Source organism: Nomascus leucogenys, chromosome 12, assembly GCF_006542625.1.
Source record: "Nomascus leucogenys isolate Asia chromosome 12, Asia_NLE_v1, whole genome shotgun sequence".
Classification (NCBI taxonomy): Eukaryota; Metazoa; Chordata; class Mammalia; order Primates; family Hylobatidae; genus Nomascus; species Nomascus leucogenys.
In genome coordinates, this window is record NC_044392.1 from 46,879,422 (window position 1) to 46,906,267 (window position 26,846).

The 26,846-nt window shown below is 52.5% G+C and overlaps 1 protein-coding gene and 1 pseudogene across 7 annotated transcripts; both read right to left on the reverse strand.

Annotated features, from left to right (window-relative positions):
* Nucleotides 1–1,068: 1,068 nt before the first annotated feature.
* On the reverse strand, nt 1,069–26,824 carry ATP8B2 (ATPase phospholipid transporting 8B2). Of its 7 annotated transcripts, XM_030824408.1 has the most exons (28): nt 26,647–26,824; nt 24,197–24,264; nt 21,916–21,974; nt 21,442–21,555; nt 21,224–21,322; nt 20,865–20,926; nt 20,691–20,763; nt 20,344–20,414; nt 19,675–19,754; nt 18,103–18,261; nt 17,777–17,865; nt 14,830–15,026; nt 11,306–11,514; nt 9,828–9,871; nt 9,386–9,551; nt 9,041–9,229; nt 8,774–8,889; nt 7,984–8,148; nt 7,787–7,898; nt 7,541–7,646; nt 7,252–7,396; nt 6,881–7,064; nt 6,490–6,713; nt 6,148–6,231; nt 5,561–5,806; nt 5,279–5,417; nt 3,782–3,912; nt 2,982–3,520 (listed from the first exon to the last, which is right to left on the reverse strand). In XM_030824408.1, the coding sequence occupies exons 2-28, from the start codon at nt 24,225–24,227 to the stop codon at nt 3,242–3,244; spliced, it is 3,573 nt and encodes a 1,190-aa protein (XP_030680268.1). In that variant the 5' UTR covers nt 24,228–24,264; nt 26,647–26,824; the 3' UTR covers nt 2,982–3,241. The 7 variants fall into 7 exon arrangements, 6 of the variants coding, with proteins under 6 accessions (XP_030680267.1, XP_030680271.1, XP_030680268.1 ...); XM_030824407.1 differs by lacking the exons at nt 24,197–24,264; nt 26,647–26,824 and adding an exon at nt 23,297–23,384 and having other exon boundaries at nt 1,069–3,520; XM_030824409.1 differs by lacking the exons at nt 24,197–24,264; nt 26,647–26,824 and having other exon boundaries at nt 21,916–21,979.
* LOC115837750 lies at nt 13,565–13,622 on the reverse strand (annotated as a pseudogene).
* Nucleotides 26,825–26,846: the final 22 nt, after the last annotated feature.

Here is a 26,846-nt window from a genome sequence, read left to right on the forward strand (position 1 = left end):
TTGGGGCCTCACCAGCCTCAAGGGATTAAAGCTTCTTTCTGTGTTTCGGGGGTGGGGGCACTGAAGCCAGATGCCACTTGCTGCCCAAAGCTCAGGGTTCCAGACAGACCCCAAAGAAAGGCTGGTGTGGACTGGACAGCCTCTCCCTGGGTGGAGGTGGGTGTCAGGTGGTGTTCCTGGCAGTGTGTGGCGGGATTCCCGCCGGGGGCCGTTTCTCCTGAAGAGGGAAACAGATCTTATCTTCACATCTTCCCCCCATACACCCTCCGCTCCCCCACCCTTTTTTTTTTTAATACAGGCGGGGTCCCCCCATGTTGCTCAGGCTGGTCTTTAACTCCTGGGCTGGGCTCAAGTGATCCTCCTGCCTCAGGCTCCCAAAGGGCTGGGATTACAGGCTTTGAGCCACTGCATCCAGTCTACGTTTTTGAGAAGTAAGGATTGTTCCATAACAGAAGACTGGCTGAATCAGGGGGAAATCAGCCTGCGGGTGGGGCTGGATCATGCTGATATTGGCCATCGGCGGAGGAAGCTATACTTCTTTATCCTCAGGCCAGCACTAACCCTGGCCCTGACTCCTAAGACCCCATCTTCATCCGCCCTCCCTTCTCTGGAGGAAAGCTCCCTTTAATATAAGACTTTAGCTTCCTTGATACTCACTTGAGAAGCCAGGAAGATGTGAGGCATGGGGAAAAGCGCAGAGTTAAAAAGCAAAACCTTACAATTTTTACCAGGTACTTTCTCTACACACACATCCATCTGGCGTGTGTCAGGGATGAGAGGTTGGCCTGCGTTTGGAGAAAGGTAAACAGTTCAAGGTTTTAGGCACCCAGCCAAAGTCCGTACGATATGCTGCTCAGTACCACCCACTGCCCCATCTTCACCTTCAGCTGAAACTCAGATCCCGGGAGGTCTGCAAATGGATGAGGTGCTAGCCCCCACCAGTCAGATTCCAATTTGTCCAAGATATCCCAGATCTACCCACTCAATTACATTTAAGAGATAGTTTCTGTCTTTACTTTCACCACCAGTCTTGGTTAAACATCAGAAAAGAGACAAATTACACACTTCTCAGAAACTGAAATTTTATAAAAAGGCATTTTTCTCATATCCATAAAATGATATAATTTTTGCAAGTATAGAAATGTGTCATAAATTATAATGTTCCTTAATTACAGCTCAATGCAACTTGGTGCTTTCTTCCCTCCCTAAAAAACGAGAGAGAACCAAAAAATAATATATATATATAACTGTATATATATATTTATATAATATAGACAAACAAAATATGAAAAAAAAATCATTTCCTCTTTGGTATAAAAATCAGACTCTCACCTTGAGAGACACACAGACAGACATGATACTGGGTTTGTAAACTGTGTGGCCAAAAGGGATTTCCCTGCCAAGACTTCCCCTCTCCCATTCCCTGCCCACCCGCCCTCACCACACTGCAGCCCATCCAGTTCCTTTGGGGCTCCCACACGGAACATTTAAAATCCCCCTACCCACTCCCAGCTCCATACCATTCCTGAAGTATCTCCCGACCCACTACCAAAGAAGAGGAAAGGATTCTTCTCAAGGCTGATTAGGTAGCGACTAACTTGGGAAATGCCTTATTTAGGGAATAGCTTCATAGATGTGGATGAAGTAAAGGACGGGCTGTGGCCAAACTCTGACAGTGTCCCATCCAGACCAAGCCAGGCACTGGCCTGGGCCTGGTTTTGCCCTTCTCCTCCTCTACTACCCGGCACAAGGACTCCACCACCTCTTGCCAGAGGCTGGGCCTGAGGGGCAGGGCTCCTTGCTTACTGAATAAGGGAGCAGAGAGGCCAATTCCCGTTCCAGCCTCATCTCAGGTGCACAGCTTCCCCCTGCAGCCCCACCACAGGGTCCTGGGGTGTAGGTGCAAGAAAGCACCAGATGGGGAGGCAAAGGGAGGTCAAAAGGGAGTCTGCCAATAAACTTGGGTTTAAATTTAAAATTAAAGAAAACTACCCCTCCCCGGGCTGGGTGTGGTGGCTCACGCCTGTAATCTCAGCACTTTCGGAGGCTGAGGTGGGCAGATCACGAGGTCGGGAGTTCGAGACTAGCCTGGCCAACATGGTGAAACCACATCTCTACTAAAAATACAAAAATTAACCAAGTGTGGTGGTGCATGCCTGTAATCCCAGCTACTCAGGAGGCTGAGGCAGGAGAATCGCTTGAACCCAGGAGGCAGAGGTTGCAGTGAGCTGAGATCGTGCCATTGCTCTCTTGCCTAGGTGACAAGAGTGAGACTCCATCTCAAAAAAAAAAGAAAGAAAAAGAAAAGAAAACTACCCCTCCCTACTGACCAAATTTCAGACCCAGCTTTAGCTCACTAAGGATTTGGGGGCCACTTTCCTAGGCTCCAGCCCAAGGCCAGCAGGACTAAGGAATCCAGGAATTGATATGTGTGTCTTTTGGGGGCAGAGGGCAGCACTTTACTCTCAAGGTGAGGAAGCAGACAGGACCAAACCCTCCTTTACACTCTCCCACTACCCTCTGCTCATGGGTACCTCCCTCCCTGGTCAGCTCCTCTGTCCCACAGAGCACTGGTCACTGCAGGGAGAGCCACATGGATCCTCCCAAACCACCCCACAGCCGGCCAGGCTGCGGCATCCCAATGTGTGCCAGCCTCCTTTTCCCAGGAGAGTTAAGACACCAACCACAACACAAAAGTCACATAAAAGCCTCCTCCACTTGCCAAATAAAAAAAGACAAAACCAAACTGGACACAACACAAATCAAGGAGAGACATACACGATGTGAGGGGCCGAGGCCCCTGCAGGTCTCTGGCTTCCCGGCATGGTACATTCTTATGTAATTCAGGAACAGAGGCACTAGGGCCCCTCTGGGGAGTGGGAGTAAAAAAATAAGGAGATTATAGTCTCCCTGTGGGTCCCAGGCAGGGCAGGGGCAGACGCAATCTCTCACAGTTTTTTCTTGTTTTTGGTTCCACTTCTGGTCCCCGAGTGGGGCTGGCTCCCCGTGCCTCAGCCTCTGCTCTGCCCTTGGGCCTGCTCCCTCTAGCTCCCCAGCTGGTGGAAGGGCCTACAGCTGGGAACGGATGTCCCAGCCATGTGTGGTGGGACCAGCAGGACAGAGTCTACCGGGGGGACGGGAGGCAAGGAATGAGGACCAGCAGTTCCGAGACGCTGTTCCCTCAGTGACTGGCTAGCCCTGGGTGCTGTGGTCACTGGCACAGGGCATCCATCCTCCGCCTTCAGCCCTTGAGGGGCTTGTCGGCACCACCACTGGGGCTACTGGCACTGTCACTCTTCTTCCTGCGCAGGCTCTCAATCCAGCTGGAGCTGGAGCGGGTGGTGAAGCTGGAGAGCGCGAGAGAGCTCAGCCGCATGTTCTTGCCAGACATGATGAGCTCCCCGAAGCCCTCCTGGTGGGAGAAGGCATAGCCGGAGCGCCGGGAGCCTGTGCGGCCAACCCGCCGCATGCAGCGGTGCTGGGCCTTCTGCTTCTTCCTCACGAGCTGCGTGTAGCGGACCTGCAGAGGGGCACAGGGAAGAGCCCTCTGTTAGCGTGGAGGTGTCAGACATCGCCGAGGAGAAGGAACCCACAGCACCCGGGACCAGGCTGACGCAGAGGCCTCCGTGGCCAGCTGCACCGGGTGTCTGTCCCCAGGAAGAACAGATAAGCACCAACACACCGAACAGCCACACGGCCCCACAGAGCCCCCCAGTGTTCACACGAGGCCTTTCCAGCCACCCCATCTCTGCTTCCCACAGCAGGTAGCCCGGCTTCTCACCGTGTCGGAGAGATCCGGCTTCAGGTTGAGCCTGAGGAATCGAAAGGCAACCACCGGCATGATGCAGACGACCGTGGTGAGCACAATGGTCAGCCACACCGTGGGCTGGGCCAAGGTGTTCTGGGCATTCCCTGGGAATGGACAGGAGTCAGTGGCCTTGGGAGTCACGAGGCAGACATTCCCCGTTCCCATTTCTGGCAGCTCCACTTCCCCACTCTCAAAGCCTAAGTCACCTCTGGCTTCCCGCTTCTCCAGGCTCACCCTCCAAATGTAGATCTCCAAATTTAGCTCCAAACGCCCCCAAAGCTCCAGACCTGCTGCTTCAATTGCCAGACTTGACATCTCTGTTGAACATCTACCAGGCATCTTGAATTTCCCGTGGCCCAAACTCAATTATTGTTTCCTTTTCCCAGATCTGATCCTGGTCTTTCTTAACTCAGGAAATGCCACAACCCATTCAGTTGCTCCAACTGAAAACCCTGCAATGGATCTTGATTCATTTCTTTAAAAAGTTTAATTTCTGGGTTTTTTTGTTGTTTTTTATCTTGATTCATTTCTCTCTCTTCTTTGGACCCCACATTCAATCTGTTGGTTCCATTTTCAAAACATCTCTGGAATCCCACAGCCTTTTACTCTATTCCAAGCCCTCATTAGGCTCATCTGGTGACTGCTCTCACCTCCTAACTAGTATCCCATTTCCACCCTTGCTCCCTACACTTTATTATCCACAAAACTGTAAGAGTGGCCCTTTAAAAACATAAGTAAGCTTATGGTATTTCTCTGCTCAAAGCCCTCTAATGGCTTCCTCTCACATTTAGATTAAAATTCAAGAACTCAGAGTTCTTCCTCTGACCCATAAGGGCTTAAATAATCCTGACTGATTCCACACCCCCACCCTCCAACTCATTTCCTCCACTCCTCCCCAGCTCCATATGCAGAAGACTTCGTCCCAGGCCCGGGCTGAAGGCCTTTATATTGCTGTTTCCTCTTCCTGGATTGACAGTTCCCAGAGAGCCACATGGCAGGCTCTTTTTCCCTTTATTCAGATTTCTCTGTGCCGGCTGGGCGCGGTGGCTCACACCTGTAATCCCAGCACTTTGGGAGGCCGAGGTGGGTGGATCACCTGAGGTCAGGAGTTCAAGACCAGCCTGGCCAACATGGTGAAACCCTATCTCTACCAAAAATACAAAAATTAGCCAGGCTGGGTGGTGTGTGCCTATAATCCCAGCTACTCAGGAGGTTGAGGCATGAGAATCGCTTGAACCCAGGAGGCAGAGGCTGCAGTGAGTCGAAGGCTGCAGTGAGCCGAGATCGCACCACTGCACTCCAGCCTGGGCGAGACTCCTTCTCGAAAATAAATAAATAAATAAGTAAATAAATAAAATAAACAGAATACTTGGCACATAAGAAATGTTGCATGTGCAGATTGGCTGACGCTCCTGTTAGTCCCCAACAGCTGTGATTCCTCACTGATTCAACGAGGCCATGGGGACTTACCCACAAACCGGAACTGGTTGGGAAACATGTCGAAGAGCCCATTGCTGTGCATGGCAAAGAGGATGGCAAAGTAAACAGCAAGGCTGCCCCAGATGAAGAAGTGGTTGATGGCCGTCCAGTAGCCTGTGTCCAGCCCAATCTGCAGAAAGTAGGCATAGTCAGGCAGGCGCACCCCCGAAAAGCCCCTTCCTCTAGAAACAGAACTGTGGTGCCCAGGGCAGCCCCAGGGACAGAAGGCTCACTCCTTCCAGAGGAGAGGGGAGTTCCTGGATGGCCTCATACCTGCACGCTAACCACAATGACCAAGGATGTGGCCACAGTGACTGCAAAGGACTGGTAGTCAGCCAGCTGAGTGCCATCATCCCGGGTGGCATCGGCAAACACCCCGTAGGGAATGAAGAACATGAGTACGGAGGTGTAGATGCCCTGGGCGATGCAGATGAAGAACTCCCGCTTGTTGAAGAGAAGGTTCAGCTGGCCCGGCTCATATAGCTTAGGGTACTCCATGCTCCGCTGCTCGGGGACATCCTGTGTGGGAGGACCATGCAGCATAGGGGGCCTCAGAGGTTGCCGTTTTGACCCCGGATGACCAAGGGCAGACTCTGTCCCTGCCTCCTCCTTTCCAAAGTCTTTGGCAGCTAGAACCAACCTCAAGCCAGCCACCCTCAGACTAACTTAGTTCAGCAACCCAAGAGAGTTCTAGATCAGCTGCAGCCAGGAGGGAGAACCAGCCACACCTTCCCCAGCGGAAAGAACTGCCTTCCCAGTGGCCACAGGCAATGGGCACAAGTGTCACACACCACATCTATGTGACTCCTTCAAGCAGTGACCTTCCCCGCATCCCATCTGATCATCCAACTCCCCCATACCTGATCAAAGACCCCCATAGCCAGGACTGGCAGGGAGGTGTACACGATGTTATACAGGGTGATGAAATACTGGTCATAGACGGTCTGGAAGAGAACAGGGAGCAAGGGAGCATGCAACCTTTCTTTGCTGCACATCAGGCACAGGAGGACCGTTGATGTCACATACAGAGAACCCTAAGAAATTTTCTCAGGCTCCTTCTCTCCTCCTTTAATAAGCATTTTTTAAGAGTATGTACCAGAAAATAGCTAGGCCCTGGGGGACTGAGTGATAAACAAGACAGATAGAACCTCTGCCCTCAGGTTTACAGATTCGCACTACAGTGGACTGGGAACATTTATTACCTGGGCTGAGAAGCCGCAGAAGAAGCCAAACCAGAAGTGGACCATGGTGAAAGCAAAGTTTTTGTAGAAGAAATAGCAAAGAAACTTGCACATTCGCAGGTAGGACCAGCGCCCATGCACCAGCAGGAGGCGCTGCAGGAACTTGAACTGGGAGAAGGAGTAATCGGAGGCCAAGACAGCCTGGATCCCTTCCTGCCCACTGATCCCCACACCAATGTGAGCGGCTGCAGAGACAAGAGATGACAAGAGGATGAAGATGGCCACCGGCCACACACTTTAGAGCCTACCAAGTTACAACCCCCTTCCCGTCATTCTTCTGCAGTCCAGAGACCTCAGTGGGCCCCTCCCCAGCCTCAAGCCCAGTCTACACATCTGCACAGCCCACACTCACTTTTGATCATGCTGACATCATTGGCTCCGTCTCCAATGGCAAGCGTCACAGCCTTCTTGTACTTCTTGACCAGTTCTACCACCTGTGCCTTCTGCAAGGGGGTCACCCGGCAGCAGATGACAGCTTTGCAGGCACACGCTGTCTCCAGAAACTCCAGCTCCATGTCTGCCTCCAGTGCGTGGGCCTGGAGCACAGAGAAACCTGAGACAGCCAGTCTTTCCAGGAGACACCTGGGAGTCTCAGCTCCTCCCAGTCCCCTTTGAGACCAGAGTCTTCTCTGAAATCAGGGGAAATTAGAACAAGATATAAAAGCCCTGGACAGAAGTGCTCACTGGAAAGATACTGCCCAAGCTAAGGATAGCGATGCCTACCAGGCTGTGACCATTGATGACCAGGGCGTACTCCCCAGCAATGGCCTCCAGGACAGAAGTTAGCTTGGAAGAAGAAAGCTTCTCCTGGTAGGTGAAGCCGTTGCCTACGGAGCGGGATGAGTCCATCATCTTCTCCCGGGCTTTCCTGTTGAGATCCACAAATGATACGGTTGTGGTCTTCCAGAACGGCAGTGGGGAGCAGGGATTCAAGCCTAAACAGGGTCCATAAACCCCCGCCTGAGCCCTGGGCACAACGCACAGCACCGCCTCCCTTGGGCTTCTTGTTTACCTGAGCTCCTCCCGCACCTCCAGGACAGTACGGCCAGTGACTATGAAAACCTCGGTCATGTCGTCTGTCAGCATCTTGCAGGAATAGCCGATGTTCACAGCCGTCTCTACCAAGAGAGAACGCAGGAGCTACGGACAGGCACCCAACAAGGTCAGCACACTCGCCTGCTTGATGTCCTCGGCTCCATGCAAGGGTCCAACAGGGCTACTGTCAGTTGCAACTGCCTCTGCCCTGCTGGGCTCTCACCTTGCTTGTCTCCGGTTAGCACCCAAATCTTGATGTTGGCCAGTGTCAGGAGGGCAATGGTCTCTGGAACCCCTTGCTGAAGCTTGTCCTCAATGGCCGTTGCACCCAGCAGCTGAAAATACCACAAGGATTCCTGGCACAAGAATCGCAGGCATGAGCCCTCCGTGCCCACCCTTGGCCCGTCCCACAGCCCGTACCATCATGTTGTTCTCAACCTCCTCGTAGATGCTAGCCAGCCTGTCCTCCCGGCTGTCCTGGGCCAGGCTGGCCTGGAGGCGTCGCTCAGCCCACTCCTCGTAGTACTCTTCATCCAGATCCTTGTAGGCCAGCACCAGGGTCCTCAGCCCTTCCCCTGCGTACTCCTGGAGGCAGAGTGGAAAGGCACACCTGGGTAAGTCTGGAGAGCTGGCCGGGCGCGGTGGCTCACGCTTGTAATCCCAGCACTTTGGGAGGCCGAGGCGGGCGGATCACGAGGTCAGGAGATCGAGACCACGGTGAAACCCCGTCTCTACTAAAAAATACAAAAAATTAGCCAGGCGTGGTGGCGGGTGCCTGTAGTCCCAGCTACTCGGAGAGGCTGAGGCAGGAGAATGGCATGAACCCGGGAGGCGGAGCTTGCAGTGAGCCGAGATTGAGCCACTGCACTCCAGCCTGGGCGACAGAGCAATACTCCGTCTCAAAAAAAAAAAAAAAAAAAAGTCTGGAGAGCTAATGGACAGTGTGAGGGCGACAATGAATAATCCTGCACTGTAGACTGGGCGTGTGCCACATTCCACAGTTAGGGACTGTCACCACACACACAAAAAGAGGTAACTATGGGAGCTGGCTGATGTGTTAACTTGTCTGACTGTAGTAATCACTTCACTATATATACACGTCAAAACATCACGTTGTAGACCTTAAATTTGCAGAATAAAACAAACAAGTCGCCTCCCCCACACGAAGAGTAGAACCCCCCAGGCTGGCCCCTCCTCTCCTCACACCCACATTAAGGTGGTCCATGGTGGTGTTGAGCAGCTCTTGAGTGGAGTGGTGCAGTCTGTCGAGTAGGATAGTGTCAGCCCCTTTGCAGTAGAGTCGGATCTTCCCCTCTGGATTCCGCACTATGAATGGGGCAGGTGAAGAAAGTGCCAGAAAAATTCAGACAGGCAAAGACCCCCAACCTAAACACATCAAGAGTCACCTGGCACACTTCACCCATTCCAGGCCTGAATGCTGCCCCCAAATGCCCCAGCACCCCAGGCCTGGCCTCACCTATGACCGACATCCGCTTGCGGATGTTGTTGAAGTCCAGGATGGCCAGCAGCTGGTAGGTGATGGCTGTGCCCATCTCATGGACGGTGATCGTTTTGGGGGTGCGAGAGCGGAAAACAAAACCAAAGTTCCTGGCTGCGGTGACCAGGGCCCCCTCATCTGGGGACTGAGCTTTGTAGTACAGCTCTCCTGGGTGGGGAGGAAGAACACACGTGATATAAGTGGCCTCTCTCAGCCACGTGCCCCGCCCCGGATGCCCCAGCCCAGCCGCATTGCAGAGCAGAGCAGAACAGAGCCCAAGGGCAGAGTCAGGTCAGGAGAGTGCGAGCCGGCTCCTCGGCCCACCTTCGTTTTTTTCTTCTGACATGACAGTATGACACAGGGAAAGGAGGCGGAAGAACTCATGCGTGTGGGGGTCCCCGATCTTGACAGCCTCCAGCAGGCTGGGGTCCCAAAATAAGAACTTCTTGTCGGCCAGAGGATTGAAGGAGAAGTCGACAGATTCAGGCCTCTGAAACACGTAAGAAGGCTCTTAGGAAAGGCTAGAGTGCCAGGCTGCATCCCAGGGAGGGGTTCATCCCTGCCCTCCCAACTCTCAGTAGGCACCTGTCCATGGTGGACCTCAAAATTTCCACTTCCGTCATCACCAGTTCTGCCTTAAAACACCCATTGCTCCAAGCAGCTTCCATTTCCTATCCAGACAACACATCACTCCTGACTACACTAACTGTTACTGTCCAGGTACCCTGTTTCACTGGCACATAGAATTAGGGAGAGTGAATCTTACCTCTCCCAATTCAGCTTTGTGTCCCAGGACATCAAACACATCACCTACATACAGCCAGGGCAGAAAAAGAAGCAATGTCAGAGCCAGAGAGCTCCACAGCATGGAAAAACACCTCCAATGCAGAATCCCTGCAGGCACTGAGCCCCTCAACCCTAATCGCTGAGCAGCTGTCACAGTGTGAGTCACTCAGTCACATTGCTGACTCGCGGAATAGGAGGCAGCAGGCACCCTAGATCCCAGAACCCCAAGGCCTGGCCATGAAAGAGCCCCGGCACCCACTGCTCACCATCCCTGTCTCCACCCTAGGTGGCACTCCCCTCAGGGCAGCTCGAATTCCACACCTCCCAGGCCTCCTTGCACCCATTAGACCTGAGCAGCAGACAAGGCTCAGACAGTGACTGAAAGGCATCAGTCAGTACAGAAAGCAGTTACAAGAGGGGTCCACACTCTGCATAAAAGTCAGCCCCACATGCTGCCCCAGGCCATCCCAGCAGCACAGCCATGGGCCACACTGGGAAGTCCAACCACAGCCACATTCCACAGACTCACAAGGACCCTGAGCAGCAAGAGGGGAGAGTCTAGCAGGCTTCTGCCTGGCCAGGATGCCCAGAGGCCAGTGTCTCACTTCGAACAGCCAGGGAGCTCCCCTAATTCCTGGAGCTGAGACCAGGGTCAGGGCATCAGGAGAGGACAAGGGGAGGATTCTCAGAATCTAATTTTTTTTTTTTTTGATAGAATTTCACTCTTGTCACCCAGGCTGGAGTACAATGGCGCAAACTCGGCTCACTGCAACCTCCACCTCCTGGGTTCAAGCAATTCTCCCGCCTCAGCCCCCCGAGTAGCTGGGATTACAGGCACCTGCCACCATGCCCAGCTAATTTTTGTATTTTTAGTAGAGACGGGGTTTCACCATGTTGGCCAGGCTGGTCTCGAACACTTGACCTCAGGTGATCCACCCGCCTCAGCCTCCCAAAGTGCTGGGATTACAGGCGTGAGCCACTGCGCCCAGCCGGGATCTGCTTCTTGACATGGGACACAGAATGGACCTCTTTTTTGTGTGTGAATTTTTCTCGAGAGACAGGGCCTCATTCTGTCACCCAGGCTGGGGTGCAGTGGAAGATCATGGCTCACTGCAGCCTTGACCTCCCAGGCTCAAGTGATCCTCCCATCTCAGCTGAGACCATAGGTGCATGCCACCACACCTGGCTAATTTTTAAATTTTTTGTAGGGATGTGGTCTTACTATGTTGCCCAGGCTGGTCTCGCACTCCTGAGCTCAAGCAATCCTCCCACCTCAGCCTCCCAAAGTGCTATGACTATAGGCATGAGCCACCTTGCCTGGCCAGGATGGACCCTTTCTAGGCCCCTCAGACCCAACTAGGAAGGAAGAAAAAAACAATGTTAAGGAAACTGGGGCCCCAGTTCCACTGTCCTTCCAGGCGAGGTGCAAGCCCCCAGTCCCCAGTGGTGCCACCATACCATAGCTACGGCCATTGATGGAGCACTTGTTGAAAAACATGATGTTCTGGGTGAGGGTCCCCGTCTTGTCGGAGAAGATGTACTCCACCTGGCCCAGCTCCTCGTTTAGGGTGGTGGTGCGGGCTTCTGCAGGCGTCCGCTTCTTCATGCAGAACATCTTCTTATCCCAGTTGATGAAGTAGCTGTGGCCCAGACGGATGACCTCCACACTGCACAGGGGACAAGAGGTGAGGCTTGGGTCGGGAAGGGGAGGAGGTGCCCCACCCACATGGGCCTTCGCTGCAGGCCCTCCGCCTGGGGAGAGACGAGAACAGAGAAGACACCTGGGCACAGAAACCTGGGTGGGAAAGGGCAAGGAGAGCCTGAAGGTGGAGCCGGCCACACACAGCCAGCAGAGGAATGCCCCGACCCGACCCTCCTGACGCTCTCCAGACAAGAAGGTGCAAAGGGCCTGGGTGGGCAGGACAGACAGCAAAGGAGTAAAAGGGGCTGTAGACAAGGCACCCAGCCAGTTCTTACCTCAGGACTAATAATACAGAAACCATGCAGAGAAAAACAAGAGAAAGTGCCAGAGGGAGGGGAGAGAAAAGAGAGAGAGAAATAATGAGGGTGCTGTGCATGCCACAGCAACACAGATGCCACCTCAAAGAGGGGCGGCACCGGGGAAGGGAAATGGAGAAGGCTTGAAGCCCACTCGTCACTGTCCCAGCACAGGGTGGGTGCGCTCCTTCCACCCTGGGCTTGGGGTGCTACATCCCTGATTCTGAACACGGGGCAGGGCTGAAGTGCTGACTCCAGAGGGAGAGGGCCCTGGGCATCTGCAGAACACCACCACTTCACAATGGCACAGCGTTTTGTGGTAGTTGTTGTTTGCTCGTTTGTTTTTTGAGCTAGGGTCTCTGTCACCCAAGCTGGAGTGCAGTAGTGTAATCATAGCTCACTGTAGCCTCAAACACCTGGGCTCAAGCAATCCTCCCACCTCAGCCTCCCTAGTAGCTAGGACTACAGGTGCATGCCACCACACCTGGCTAATTTTCATTTTTTGTAGAGATGGGATCTCGCTGTGTTGCCCACACTGGTCTTGAATTCCTGAACTCAAGAGATCCTCCCGCCTCCACCGCCCAAAGTGCTGGGATTACAGGCGACAGCCACCGTGCCCAGCCACTTTAGTGCCTTTAACATCTCCAGGTCTGTTCGTATCCTCTTCTTTGCTAATCATATGCACTGTTAGCATTTCCAGAAAGGGCCATGTTTAGGTCCAGTGCAGCCGAGCAATGGGGTCATATCCGGAGCCCTGCTTCCTACCTGACTAAGGCTCCTATCAGGATCCCATTACCAGGCAAATGGGAATGTCTTCACATTCCAAAGGGCCTTTTCCTCACACAGCTCTTCAACCCCCTCTCAGCCTCCCCCAAACATACACACTGTGACCTGATGAGACTCAGAAAGAAAACTGCTTTAGCTGCTCCCAAGGGCTTCAAGTGAACTGAGATACAAAACACAGATAGCAAAGCCCATAGGTGGGAAAACAAAATTAGGTTGTAAGCACAAAGGCATTTAAATAGTAATGCAGAAGGGAGTGGCAACAGTCACGATGAGCAGGCTACCACCCAGTAACTGTACAGTCATTTAAGTTTAAAATGTATCTTCTAAGCCAATATCTTATATCAAGACATCCTATTAAAAGGTGAGACAAGTACTCCTGTTCCTGTTTCACGTGGGAAAACTAAGATCAAGTGAGGCCCTGAGTGACCGTGGATTTTCCTGAGGTCACATGGCCAGTGAGGAGGCAGAACTAAACCCAGAACCTTCCGACTCTCCTCTTCACACCCTGGAAAAGCCTAAACTGTATTCCCTCAGCACAGAAATGCTGTATCTTCTATTTATTATCACCAGCAGTAAGATTGGGGGCTGGGAGAGAGTTGAGGGCTAGTGGGGAATCTGTACGAACAAAAGATGGGAGACAGGACAAGTTTTCAGCACCTCCATAAAACATTTCCTTAAAAATGTCACAGGTTCCCTTATCTCAAGTGCAAGGCACTAAGCAAGAAAGTTCCTTTCCCCTGGCCATTCTTCCTGCCTCCTCTTCCTCCTCCTCCCCTTCATTCTCACTGCCCTGTCCCTGCTAACATTTTCTTTACCTCAAACATCCTAGATGTCGCCTTGATCCTATTCATGCTGTACACTACTGCCAGTCAATACTTCCTAAAGCATTCTTTAGATTTTTTTTAGAATGCATTTTTTTCTTTTTGTGGGGGAGGGGTCCGGTGAAAACCGGAAAAGCTGCTAGACAAATTCTAAAAGAGCTGTAACACTTAGAATGCATTTTTAGAATACAGAATACATTCTTTTGACTTTCTTCAAGAACTTTTTTATTTGTTTGTTTGTTTGTTTTGTTTTGTTTTTTGAGACAGAGTTTCACTTTTGTTGCCCAGGCTAGAGTGCAGTGGCGTGATCTTGGCTCACTACTACCTCCACCTTCTGGTTTCAAGCGATTCTCCTACCTCAGCCTCCCGAGTAGCTGGGATTACAGGCACCCGCCACCACACCTGGCTAATTTTTGTATTTTTAGTAGAGACGGGTTTTCAACATGTTGGCCAGGCTGGTCTCTAATTCCTGACCTCGTGATCTGCCCACCTTGGCCTCCCAAAGTGCTGGGATTACAGGTGTGAGCCACCGTGCCCAATCTCTTCAATAACTTTTAATGGTTAGTAAGTACAAAGTCCTCAGGCAAATATTCAAAAGCCTCCACAATCAGGAGCAAGCAATGTTTCCAGCTCTTGCTCTTGGCCCAAGACCCTGGCCAACTATTTCCATAGGCCATTCCCAGGCTCCCATCTCCACACCTTTGCTTCCAGCCCTCTCATCCTCCTCTCCATTGTGGCTCCACCTTCACCCAGCCCAGTCACCACTCAAAGCCCAGAGCAAATGCCATCTCTCCCTCCCTGCCTACCTGCTTAGGGAGCGACACTCTCCCAGCCCCCGGGCACCCTGTGCCTCCCACATGGTATCTCAGTCTGACACTGTCCAGATCTCCCCTCCTCGACCCATCCATCTGCTGCTGCTGAAGGCAGAGGCCACCTTATACATCTCTGTATCCCCATGCTTCACACAGAAGACTCTAGGTCGAATTCTACAGCACTGGTTCCTATTTTGTTTTATAATATGTTTAGATTTTCCTTCCTTTACTAGACGTAAGCTCCTACAAGGAAGGAGATCCATTCCTAATTCATCTTTTATTTGTGATGGCACCTAGCACACTTCTTTGTACACAGTAGGCATGTAATAAATAGGTGCTGAATAAATCAATATTTTTTTTTTCTCTAATACAGTCCCAAGTACCAGGAAACTGTGGTAAAAAGTTTGCTCTGCCCACAAAGATAAACAGATAACATCAAATGTTTACAGTACAGGAAGAAGAGGACTTCAAGTTACTTCTCAAGGACTTCATCTTCATAGAAAAGAAAAGTTCTATGGGACCACCTGACTCCCTGGAGAGACCCCAGGTCAGAGAAGGCACATACCTGACATAGAGTGAAATGGGCACAACGGTGTTGAGGATGATGATGTAGGACCAGAAGGAGAGGAAGCCAGAGAAGAAGGCACTGTCCACTGCCTCATCCCACGGCAGGTAGACCTGGAAGCGCGTCCCCACCTCATGCTCCCAGATGGCATTGCCAATGGCCAGGATCACCCCCATGCAAATCAGGAATCCAAAAATCTGGGGAGGAATGAGAAGCACAGGTGAGGCTGACATGTAGGAAGCCCTCAAAACCAAGTGCATCTGTGATGTATTCATTCCTTGAGCCGTCAAAAGCTCAGATGCTCTAGTGCAAGCTTGTCCAACCCGTGGTCTCTGGGCCACATGTGGCCCAACACAGATTCATAAACTTTCTTAAAACACTATGAGATTTTGGTAACAGCTGAATGTTAAATGAAAAATAATTTTTAAAAAAAACTATTATGGGCTGGGCTCAGTGGCTCAAGCCTGTAATCCCAGCATTTTGGGAGGTTGAGGTGGATGGATCACCTCAGGTCAGGAGTTTGAGACCAGCCTGGCCAACATGGTGAAACCCCGTCTCTACTAAAAACATAAAAAAAATTAGCCAGGCCTGGTGGCACTTGCCTGTAGTCTCAGCTACTCAGGAGTCCAAGGCATGAGAATTGCTTGAACCCGGGAGGCGGACGTTGCAGTGAGCCAAGATGGTGCCACTGCATCCCAGCCTGGGCAACAGAGCGAGAACTTGTCTCAAAAAAAAAAAAATAAAAATGGCCAGGTGCAGTGACTCACGACTATAATCCCAGCACTTTGGGAGGCCAAGGCAGGCAGATCATGAGGTCAGGAGCTCGAGACCAGTCTGGCCAACATGGTGAAACCCCGTCTCTAATCTCTACTAAAAATACAAAAAAATTAGCCAGGTGTGGTGGCGGGCACCTGTAATCCCAGCTACTAGGGAGGCTGAGGCAGGAGAATCATGTGAACCCGAGAGGCGGAGGTTGCAGTGAGCCGAGATCATGCCATTGCACTATACTCCAGCCTAGTGACAGAGTGAGACTCCGTCTCAAAAAAAAAAAAAAAAATTTATGAGATTTTTTTTGCAATTTTTTTTTCTAAGCTCATCAGCTATTGTTAATATTAGTGTATTTTATGTGTGGCCCAAGACAATTCTTCTTCCAGTGTGGCCCAGGGATGCCAAAATATTGGACACCACCGCTCTAGTGGAAAAAGCTCAGAACTGGTGACAGGTTCTAGTCTGTCACCAATTATCATGTGGCCTTCTGTCTGACCATTATTTCATCTATATGATGAAGAACCTGAAATAGTTGATTAGCTCTCAATCTGGCACCTTGAAACCTTCCAGAGTCCTCAAAGTTGGTAAGAGTGGGGATGAGCTACTTTTAACATACCAGAAAACTTACTGTAAATAATCTATTCACCTGGGCTAGTCCTCCACAAGCCAACAAAAATGCCAAGCCACGGTAATGTTCACTATCGCACATAGATGGCCTTTTTTTTTTTTTTTTGAGACGGAGTCTCGCTCTGTCACCCAGGCTGGAGTGCAGTGGCGCGATCTCAACTCACTGCAAGCTCCACCTCCCAGGTTCACGCCATTCTCCTGCCTCAGCCTCCCGAGTAGCTGGGACTACAGGTGCCTGCCACCATGCCCGGCTATTTTTTTGTATTTTTAGTAGAGACAGGGTTTCACCGTGTTGGCCAGGATGGTCTTGATCTATTGACCTCGTGATCCACCCAGCTCGGCCTCCCAAAGTGCTTGGATTACAGGCATGAGCCACTGCGCCTGGCCGAGATTGCCTTTTTTTTTAAACTTGGGAAACAAACTGTATCTTCATAAACGTAGATTTCTTTTTTGAAACAGGGTCTTGCTTTGTTGCCCAGGCTGGAGTGCAGTGGCATGATCCTAGCTCAATGCAGCCTCAATCTCCCAGGCCAAGCAATCCCCCTGCCTCAGCCTCCAGAGTAACTGGGACCACAGGTGCATGCCACCAAACCTGGCTAATTTTTCAATTTTTTGTAAAGACGGGGTCTCACTATGGTGTCCAGGCTGTTTTCGAACTCCTAGGCTCAAATGATCCTCCCACCTTGGCGTCCCAAAGTGCTGGGGTTACAGGTGTGAGCCACCACTCCTGGTCTAGATTTCTTGATTAGTCAAAAATCTTATAAATTTTGGAGTCTCTGGAGAGACTGGTAAAAAACCAGACCACTGTCCAATTTCCTACATCTATTTCCAAAGCTGCCTCCACTGTTTAGGCTTTGAAACAAAATAGGAGATTGGTGCCCAATGACCACCAGGGGGCGACTGGAGCCCTTATGTGATAGACAACCTCGCCCACCAGGCTGGGTTTCCGCACACCCTTTAAAGCCAGGGCGGAAACAAGCTCACCAGAGGCTAGCCCCAGCCTTCACAAGCTGGCATGTGGGGGGCAGGCGGCAGACAGTCGGGGCACAGGAAGGGGAGGAGAGCCCAACAAGGAGTTCAGATTTCTAGCTAAACAAGAGAAGGATTCAGGAATTGCCAAAAACTAAAACAGAAACTTTTCCTTTGGGATCCTTCGTTCTTAAAAGTTGGGGGGAAAAGACCCTGCCAACCTCTTCCAAATGGAAATTTTTCTTTTAATTCCCTCTCCATCCCCATGAAGGCCTCCTTGTCCCTGGCAAAAGCAAACAGAAGGTCACATGCTTCACAAAGTCATCATCACAACTGGAATCAGAGAAGGGATGATTTGTTTCAGCTTTAAGTTGTTGATTCACGCACGTTCCTAAAGTTTTTTTAAATAACATCTTCCAACTAAAAGGAGCCTAAAATAAACACTGCCTTTGTGTAGCTGACCTGCTAGTGGCTTTAAAGCCAAACCTGAAGCCTACTGACCAAAGAAGAGAGAGGAAAGGAAAAGGAGCACCCAGGGAGAAGCAGAGGGCAGAGGCAGGGAACCAGATGTGGGGCGCCTCACCCAGAGCACCAGGGTATTCATTAGGCGATCAATACTCGTTCTTTTGAACTTTGTTCTGCCGCTGTTTTGCATCAGCTTAGTGTCGGGACCTGGAAAAGAATGGGAAGGGCTGGGAAAGCCAAATAACACATCTGCCTCTGGGCTTCTGCCCTGATCCCCAGACTGCAGGACACCAGGGTGGAATAGAGATACTGGCTGGATAAGAGGCCTATATACACAGCTGGAGGTTTCTTACCTTAGGTATTCTCCCACCTCATTCCATACTCCTGAGGGAGGGCTGGCTGAGTCACTCTTACCCTTCTTTCTCTGGATGCTAGGAGGCTCACCTGCAAAGATGACCAGCCCGAAGCACCACTCGGTGTTTCGCAGCACACAGCCCCGCAGCAGCATGTTCTGGTTGCTCAGGGGGAACTTGTTTTCCTTCCAGTAGAGGGTTCCGCTGAATTTGTCTAGTTTGTTGTTGGGAGGTTCACAGATCACTTCACCTGAACAGGAGACAAGAATTCCACTGCTCAAGGTCCAGTCTACAGCCTGACCACAAGACAATACAACAAAGAGAAAATGAGCTGAGGAAAGAGGATGCAAGGGCAAGGGCCCATCCATATGCTGCTGGGAGGAGTGTGAGCTGATGCCACTCTTCAGGAAAATAATGAAGCAGGCCAGGCGCGGTGGCTCATGCCTGTAATCCCAGCACTTTGGGAGGCTGAGGCGGGTGGATCACCTGAGGTCAGGAGTTTGAGACCAGCTTGGCCAATATGGCAAAACCCTGTCTTTACTAACAATACAAAAATTAGCCGGGCATGGTGGTGGGCACCTGTAATTCTAGCTACTCGGGAGGCTGAGGCATGAGGATCGCTTGAACCTGGGGGATAGAGGTTGCAGTGAGCCGAGATCGCACCACTGCACTCCAACCTGGGCAAGAGTACTTAAAAAAAAAAAAAAAAAGCAGCAGCATGACCTAATATTTGTTTGTACAAACATATGAAAAGTGTGATGAGCACACACTGACTGTCAATTAATGTGGCTACCTCAGCAGGGTAGAAGAGGAAGGAAGAGCTATTTTCTTTTTTTTTTTTTTTTGCTTTTTTTTTAAGACAGAATCTCACTGTATTGCCCAGGCTGGAATGCAGTGGCGTGATCTCGGCTCACTGCAACCTCCACCTCCCAGGTTCAAGCAACTCTCATGCCTCAGCCTCTCAAGCAGCTGGGACTACAGATGCATGCCATGACGCCCGGCTAATTTTTGTATCTTTTTTTTCTTTTTGAGACGGAGTTTCGCTCTTGTAACCCAGGCTGGAGTGCAGTGGCACGATCTTAGCTCACTGCAACCTCCTCCTCCCTGCAACCTCCGCCTCCCAGGTTCAAGCGATTCACCTGCCTCAGCTTCCTGAATAGCTGGGATTACAGGCACGCAGCACCATGCCCAGCTAATAATTTTTGTATTTTTAATAGAGACAGGGTTTCACCATGTTGACCAGACTGGCCTCGAACTCCTGGCCTCAAGCAATCCGCCCACCTCGGCCTCCCAAAGTGCTGGGATTACAGGCGTGAGCCATGGTACCGACCTCTATTCACTTTTTCTTATACACTCTGTATGGTTTGTCTTATAAGGAACATATATTATTATTCTGAGCTAATAAGCTAAAAGAATAAGCTGAATTTCTCTCAACATGCATAGCAAGTGGGTAGCTATCAGCCACAAAGTTCCCTTGAAATAATTATCAACTCAAAAACCAAGAGGGAGCCACATGACATTACGAACACTCACCTCCCCCAAACAGTCCAGGGAGTTGCATAATAACAACAAAAAGCCCAAAGGAAAAGGTATAATTTAACGCCCCCAAACAAAACCCAACCCCCCTCCTCTACCTTCAGGCTGCTCCTCCAAAATTACTCACCATCAAACTTGGCAAGCTTATTGATGTCTCCCAATTCTGAGGTGACTGGAATTGCCTGACGTACTTTCATGTTGGTCTCGCTGGAAGGACAGTATCCCTGAGTCCCAGCTCCCTCCTCATCCGCTAAATGTTTTTTTTCACAGATGGGGTCTCGCTCTGCTGCCCAGGCTGGAGTGCAGTCGCACAATCATAGCTCACTAAAGCCTCGAACTCCTGGGCTCAAACAATCCTCCCGCCTCAGCCTCCCAAGTGGCTGGGATTACAGGCATTAAAACCACCATACCCAGCTAATTTTTAAACTTTTTAAATTTTTTGTTTGTTTTGTAGAGATGAGGTCTCACCATCTTGCCCAGGCTGGTCTCAAACTCCTGGCCTCAAGCAATCCTCCCACATTGGCCTCCCAAAGGGCTGGGATTTACAGGAGTGAGTCACCATGCCCACCTTTCCCCATCCTCTAAATTCTACCTGGTGACACCTAAGCATGGTGCATAACTGCTCAGCCCAGCAAATACTGGTAGAATAACACTTCACACATCCCATCCAAAGCCTTTCTTACCCCTAATTTTTCCAAATTCAGACAGAGCCCAGGCCTGAGAACCTCATTCAAAGACAATCTTTTTACCTCCAAAGAGACAGAAGGAGAGGGCTGACACTGAGCATGCCACTTACCCATCAAGTTCTGCTGTCTCTATGTAACACAGCCCATGGGGCTCACTGCTGGAAAGGAGGAGGAGATCCGCCTAGAGAGAAAAACTAATGAGAAGTCCGAATATGCAAACCTCCACCCCCAGTGGGCTGTAATGGTGGCTCCTTCCACTAAGCATTCTTGGTTTGCTTAGTTCCAGGTGCATAAATGGCTAGTCCCAGGCAAATCAGCATGACACAGAAGCCCCTGGTGTGAGAAAGTTTCCTGTCATGGGTGTTTAAGAGGCAACAGTAAATCAGGAAAGATTCATCCTTTTCTCACAAAGAAGAGGAAGAACCCTACAGGCCTAGAGGGGCACCCTGTCCCTTACCGCCACAAACTGGTTATTTTCTAGCTTGATAATATCACCAACACAGACATTCATCCACTGCTCCTGCTGGAGGCTGAGGCAACGAGAAGACAGTGGAGAGGCTGTCAGGAGCTAAAGAGGTTCCTAAGGGACCCCCCTTCCTCCCCAGAGCTCTTGTCTCCAACAGGCACTCACATTCCATTGATCAGCACCTGAGACTGGCGGTTATTCACCTGGTTATCACTCTTGTGGCGGAACTGAAAAGAAGAAAACTGAAAGGTAAGACACCTTCCCCCGCCTGGAAGGAATTCATTGATCAGTAGAACTCAGAGCATGCTGGTTAACGCCTCATACACACCCCATCACAAACCAATTCACTCCCTGATTCCCTCTCCCCACGCTCAGCAAAAAGACATCATGGATCTAGCTGGACCGGGTAAGGGATGTCAAGGTCACCAAGAAATTGTGCTGGATGAAGGTGGCTGTGAGTTGGGGGTGGGGCTGGGAGTAGGGGTGGGTGACTGGGACAAAATAGAGGAATGAAAACAACTCACATAGTCATCAGTGGCATCTTTAACAGCTGTGATGGTGAGGACAAGAACCAAAGGCACAATGGTGGTGAACCAGGACAGGGAAGAGATCTGTGGGATCAACTGAAAAAAAGAAAGAGAAGTATGCCTCTGAGGCCCCATCTGATGCCTTCATTCCCTTTCCTCTTCCTTGGCTTTATTCAATTTGGGGAGCTGCAAAAAATCTACTATGGGTCACCTACCTGCAGAATGAGGAGGAACAGGAAGTAAGTGTTGGCAACTTCCTGGAACTGCTCAAAGAGGTTGACAGGCAGGAAGGTGAGAATATTGTACTTGGAGGTCTTGATGCAGTTACTCTATGGCAGTAGGAGAGAAGATAATGAGCAGCCTCCAGTCCCAACCCAGAACCAGACTGAGGCTGCCTCCCCCATCTTTATACTTCCCCAGACCTCTACTCCAAAAGCCAGCAAACACAGGTGTGGGAGGGGGAAAGAGGAGGAGAGAAGGGAGTCTCAAGGGGTTCAATGTATTCTGCTTCACTGACAGGTGAAGGCATGAAAAATTCAGCACGATAGCAGATGGAGAGTGGCTGAGGAGGTTGCTTCCCCTCCCCCAAGCACTCTTTCCAGGCAGCCCTCAGTCCCAACAGTAGGTTGTCCTTGCCCCTTTCCCCTCTCCAAACAGAGAGAGGGAACAGGTGGTCTAGAGTCACTTACCGCATACTGGAATTTCTCATTGTATTCTCGGTCATTAGCCCGCGCCCTCCTTTCTTCTTCTGCAACAAAATGATGCTGCAGTCAGGAGGAGCAAACTGAGGTCTCGACCAACACTTTGTTGGGGGGTTCCCTGTTTTTTTCCACAGAATATCATTTTAAGGAGTTAGCTCCACAACTGAGGGGGTCATCAAATTCTTCCCTCCAGTCCACCTCTCACCAGCAGCCTGACCACACGGCTCTCCAGGTTACATTCACAGGACAGGACATGTTCTCTTTTCCTCACCACCAACCTTCAAGGTCTTCCACTGGAAGCACCCAGTTTGTCTCCCCCACCCCCACTCCAGAGGAATCTGAGCCACTGACAGTCCTGGGATTCCCTAGCCCCTTTTGCTGCTATTATTAATGCATACATCATCATAATCAAGGAGTAGCGCTGAAAACGCAAAGCTTCCTTCCCCCTGGGGACCACTGCAGATCTAGTCGCGGTACCACTCTCTCCCTTATTTGGAGGGTGGGGTAGGTGGCAAGAAGGAGGTTCACTGTGCCCTGGAGCTGCTCTGCGGCAGCATCCCAGCCCCACGTGCAGTCCCCCCTACAGGAGCCTCTGCTTGTCACATGTCACCAGCAGCTGCTTCTGACTGGCCCACAATGACATCACCTTATTTCAAAGCTCATCTTCAAGTAGAAAAAGGTGTGTGGGGGGGCGTTTCAGGGATATGGGTCATGCAGACTGAGATAGAGATAGAGGAGAGAGGAATGAAATGTAATTGAAACAGTTGCTCTCTAACTGGACCTTCCTTGTACCATCTGCACACATTTAGCTTTAAAGGGCTCATTTGTCACTTAGTTAGTGACACCTATCTAGCTAAACCTATCCGAAACCTCTGCAGGTCTGGGACTGCAGGCACCAAATTCATGTCCCAGAACAAGGAGCTGTCCTATAATAGATTCCCCAGCCCATCTCCCTGGGGGTCACCATGACCTCATGCTGCAAAAAGGGGTAACTTGGTTAGGCAGCAAACCTAATGCCTTAAGCCAGTCCAGGAGCCAAAGACAGCATTCCAGACCCCTTTCTACACACCCCAGGACCCCTGCAGCGCACACTGCAGTAACAAAACCCCAGGCCACAGTGCCCCCTGCCTACCAAGCCACTTCACTCCCATAAACTTCCCTAGAGGGGCTCCCTTGGGCCGAGTCCCCTGCGCAATCACCAAAGACCATGCAAAGGAAGAAGGTAGGGACTGGATCCTTCGGAGCCAGGATCTCTGGGTCTGGAAAGAGGATCAGGGGAGGTAGGGGGAGGCTGGGGACAAGTGAATGTAGGGATTGGAGGGGGGAAATAATGGGTGCGGGAGAGCTGCCAGGCTCTGCCTCCCGTTACCTGTCCCCCAAGAGGGCTTCTTTCGGCTCCAAGAGGGAGGCGCCTGGGTCCGGGCCCACTTCTCGGGCATCTCTTTGGGGACCGTCATGATCCCGGTTTGAGTGGGGGAGGGCAGACCGTCTATATGTCCTTGGCCTTAGCGGCATCGATGGAGCGGCCCCCCGGGGAGGTGCAGGAGCCGCGGCCGCTCAGAGGGGAGCCCCGGCCGTCGGGCGCGCGCCCCACCCGCAGCCCAGGCCATCCTCCCGGCCGCCGGCGCTCGGGGACACCGCGAGCTCAGCTGCGCCGCCGCCGCCGCCCCCCATTCCCCCCGGCGGATGCCAGCCTGCGCTGAGTGGCCCCGGACACGCCGAGCACGCCCAGGGCTCCGCCCCCGCCCGCTCCCCGACTGCAGGAGCCGCAGCCTGCCAGCGCGCCGCGTAGGCGAAAGCTGGCGCGCGAGCCCCGCCTCCCCTCCCACCCCCGGGCCCGGCCAATGCGGGTGAGCGGACTGCCGGCGTTGTCGGGGGCAACGGCTTTCACGCACACACACCCCCGCCCGCGGAAAAACCAGGAGGACCGGTAGATGGAAAAACGAGGGGAGCAGGGAGCGGGTGAAAGGACCAAGCAGAGATGAGAACACAGCTCCCTAAGCCAGAGAGCAGGAGCTGCAGGTGCCCCAAGATAAGACCGCAGGTGTTTCGGGGCGTGGGGCTGGTGCTCAGCGCTGTCCTGGCAGATAACCCAGCTTTGGGATCAAGCGGAAGAATTCTGTTTCCTAGGCTCCCCCCAAGCTGGGTAGGGGCTGCTGTAAGCTACCCTCCCTCAGACCCATACCAGTTGTCCCTTTTCCTTTTGCTCCCTGAGCCATAACAACACCCACTCTTGATGGTTCCCGGGATCTCCCCTCGCCTGTCTTACCTGGGGGGCGCTTTTTTGCACACAGTGCCATCTCACCCAGCAAGGTCCCAGCAATCCCATGGGAGACCCTGCAAGAAGTGACAGACGAATGAGGTCAGGAAGCAGAGGATAACCCTTCCCTCCCGTCATGAGACCTCTTTTGAAGACCTTCTTCTCCAGCTCTGACCCTGCCCTCCCAGTCTCTCCTCTTACTGCCATGATGGGTCCCTGGGAAAGAGGTGACTTCTCCACCACCTCCCATCATGCCCCTGCCTTGAGTGACATGGGGGGCTGAGACTTTACAGAAGCCCATGCCTGTAGGGAAAGAAGAGGCCAGATATTGAAAAAAGGGGAACAGCTCTCAAGGTATCCATCCCAGGGACAATGGAGGCTCTCATGTGTTCTGGCGGCAATGAGTAGTGCTTGTGCTTACTAGATAGCAGTTTCCCCAAAGGGTGGGGTGGAGGGAACATAAGCCAGGAAACACCTGGCAGGGCATCAGGAAACAGGGTGGGCAGGCTCCACCCTTCTCGAAAGGCTTATAAGTTCCCTGCCATCCCCACCCCCCATTACTAGGGCTTCCATTATCACCTCCTCCAGGGGAGCTTCACATTAGAGGCATGGCCCTCACTTTCTGCACAGACAGTCCCCAAACAGCTTCCCCTCAGCCTGGGTCAGCCACCCTTCTGGGCTGGCAGAAGGGTCTTCCCAACCCTGGTGGGGAGTTTGCCCCTCCCTCCCTCCCACCCCAAACCTAGTCCAGTCAATATGGCACGGGTTGCAGGCTCAAGGAGCACCAGTGAGACAGGCCTGTGCCTGCTTCCGCCTTCCCATGTCTTTTCTTTCTCCTAAAAGGTTCAAGGCCTGGCCTTACAAGGCAAAGCCTCATCCTTACTCCCCAGCCTGGCCCAAAGGAAACTGCCAGCCAATCACCTCCTCTTTCCTTGTCTGGGTGGAAGGCCTTTCACCTCCTCATCCTCTTTGGTTCCCTCTGCCTTTCGCCTACCAGGCACACCCCACCAACCTGTCAGCCCCAAGAGATACTAATTGCCTGTCTGGCCAACCTCTATAATTACAGACTCTGGCCACGACTCAGTCACCCACACCAGTTCTCCTTTCGCTAGCTCAGATCCCGCCCTTACGCCAGGTCAGGCAATCCTGAAAGCCAGAAGTCCTTTTCATCCCTGACCTTCTCCAACTATGGCAGTTCAGGGTGCCTGGCTCAGGAAGAAAAACCTCATCCATATTTTAGAGATGCCAAGCCCTCCTCCAGGGCCCCCAGCCAGGGTCTCCACCCAGTCTAAGTATGAGTCACGGGAGGGTGGGGAGCACAGGGAGAGGTTAAAGGATGCAAGAGTGGGCATCACAAGTTCTACAGGCAGCCCCGCCCTTGGGGAGGAAGGGATCAAGAAACACTATCAGACTAAAGATCTGAGTTTGAGTCCCATGAAAGAGTTAATGTAGGAGCTGCACACGCCATCAGGAGTCAGGAATCTGGATATGGACCAGGAAAGTTGTTTTACCTCTGAGACCCTGGGGAGACTGGAAGCAGGCTTGGCCCCAGACCTCATCCCCTCTGGGGGGGCCATCATTCCAAGGGGAAGGGAGGAGAGACCTGGGAACATGGATCCCCTCTCACTTTTCCTTCTTAGTCTCACACAGCCTGGGTTTTCTGAGCAGGTCAGGCCCATCAGCCACGTTGCCCTGCCCCGTCACCCAGCCCCAGCCCCCTCTCGGCCACATTTGGGATAAAAATAGCCAGCCCCGGCAAGCAGGCAATGCTCCATGGAGGAAAACAGCTCCTCCTGTAGGTCCGGTCCCTGCTCCCGTACAAGCAAGAGCCCCAAAGGCTGGCCACTTCTTTCAGAGCAGGCTGGCAGGTCAGGGAAACAGGAGGAAGTGGAACTCGAGGCCTCCAGCTCACTGGCCACCAACACGAGCTCGGGCCACCTTCCCTCACCAAGGACAGAACTCAGGGCTCCCGGCATAGCTATCATCTCCCAGAGCTACTGCCCCTCCTGACACCCTCAGTTTTCCTCAGGCATAGACCTCCACCTTACTGAGACAAAGCCTACCAGCCCAAACTCCCTTCTCCAGGCACCAAACCCTCGGGTCCTGGTTACTCCTCTCGCCCAACAACTCTCTGGGCGTGTCTCCCCTGGCCGAGGCTGCACAAGCTTCTCCTTGGCACTCGCGCTGCTCTCCTGCTCTCCACGCGCCCCTTCGGCACCCCATCATCCCATCCTGCACACAGCCCCCCCGCTCTGCCCCGTCCCCGGGCACCCGACAGCCCCTCCTCTCCAGTCTGCCGCCACCCCCGCCCCGTCTGGCCGCAGCTCCCGACTCTCGGCCTCCGGTGCTCCCCAGTCTACACCCGCTCCCGGGCCCCTCCAGCCCCGCGGCTGCGGCCGCATCTCCCTCTGCCCTCCCGGCCCCGCGCTCCCGGGCGCCCCCGCCTCGCCTCGCCTCACCTCAGCGCTCAGCGCTCTGCGCTCGCCCCGGCGGCCCCGTACTGCCCATGCCGGGGGCTGGGGCGGGGGGCGCTCGGCTTGGCTCCCCGCGGGCTCCCGCCCCCCCAGCTGCGGCCCCGCTCCCCCCGGGCCTCGGCCCGCTACTTTGTGTCAGTTTCGGCCACCACGGGGCGGAAGTGACGGAGCCGGCGGCGGGGGCC

What these genes read in the sequence shown, in the direction of transcription:
- ATP8B2 (XM_030824407.1), bottom strand. Translation starts at nt 23,384, where the DNA reads ATGACGGTCCCCAAAGAGATGCCCGAGAAGTGGGCCCGGACCCAGGCG. An exon ending in CCACCATGGACCACCTTAAT is followed by an intron (nt 8,149 to 8,773) that starts GTGGGTGTGAGG and finishes CTCTGCCTCCAG; the next exon opens with GAGTACGCAGGGGAAGGGCT. An exon ending in TCATTGTGGTTAGCGTGCAG is followed by an intron (nt 5,418 to 5,560) that starts GTATGAGGCCAT and finishes TACTTTCTGCAG; the next exon opens with ATTGGGCTGGACACAGGCTA.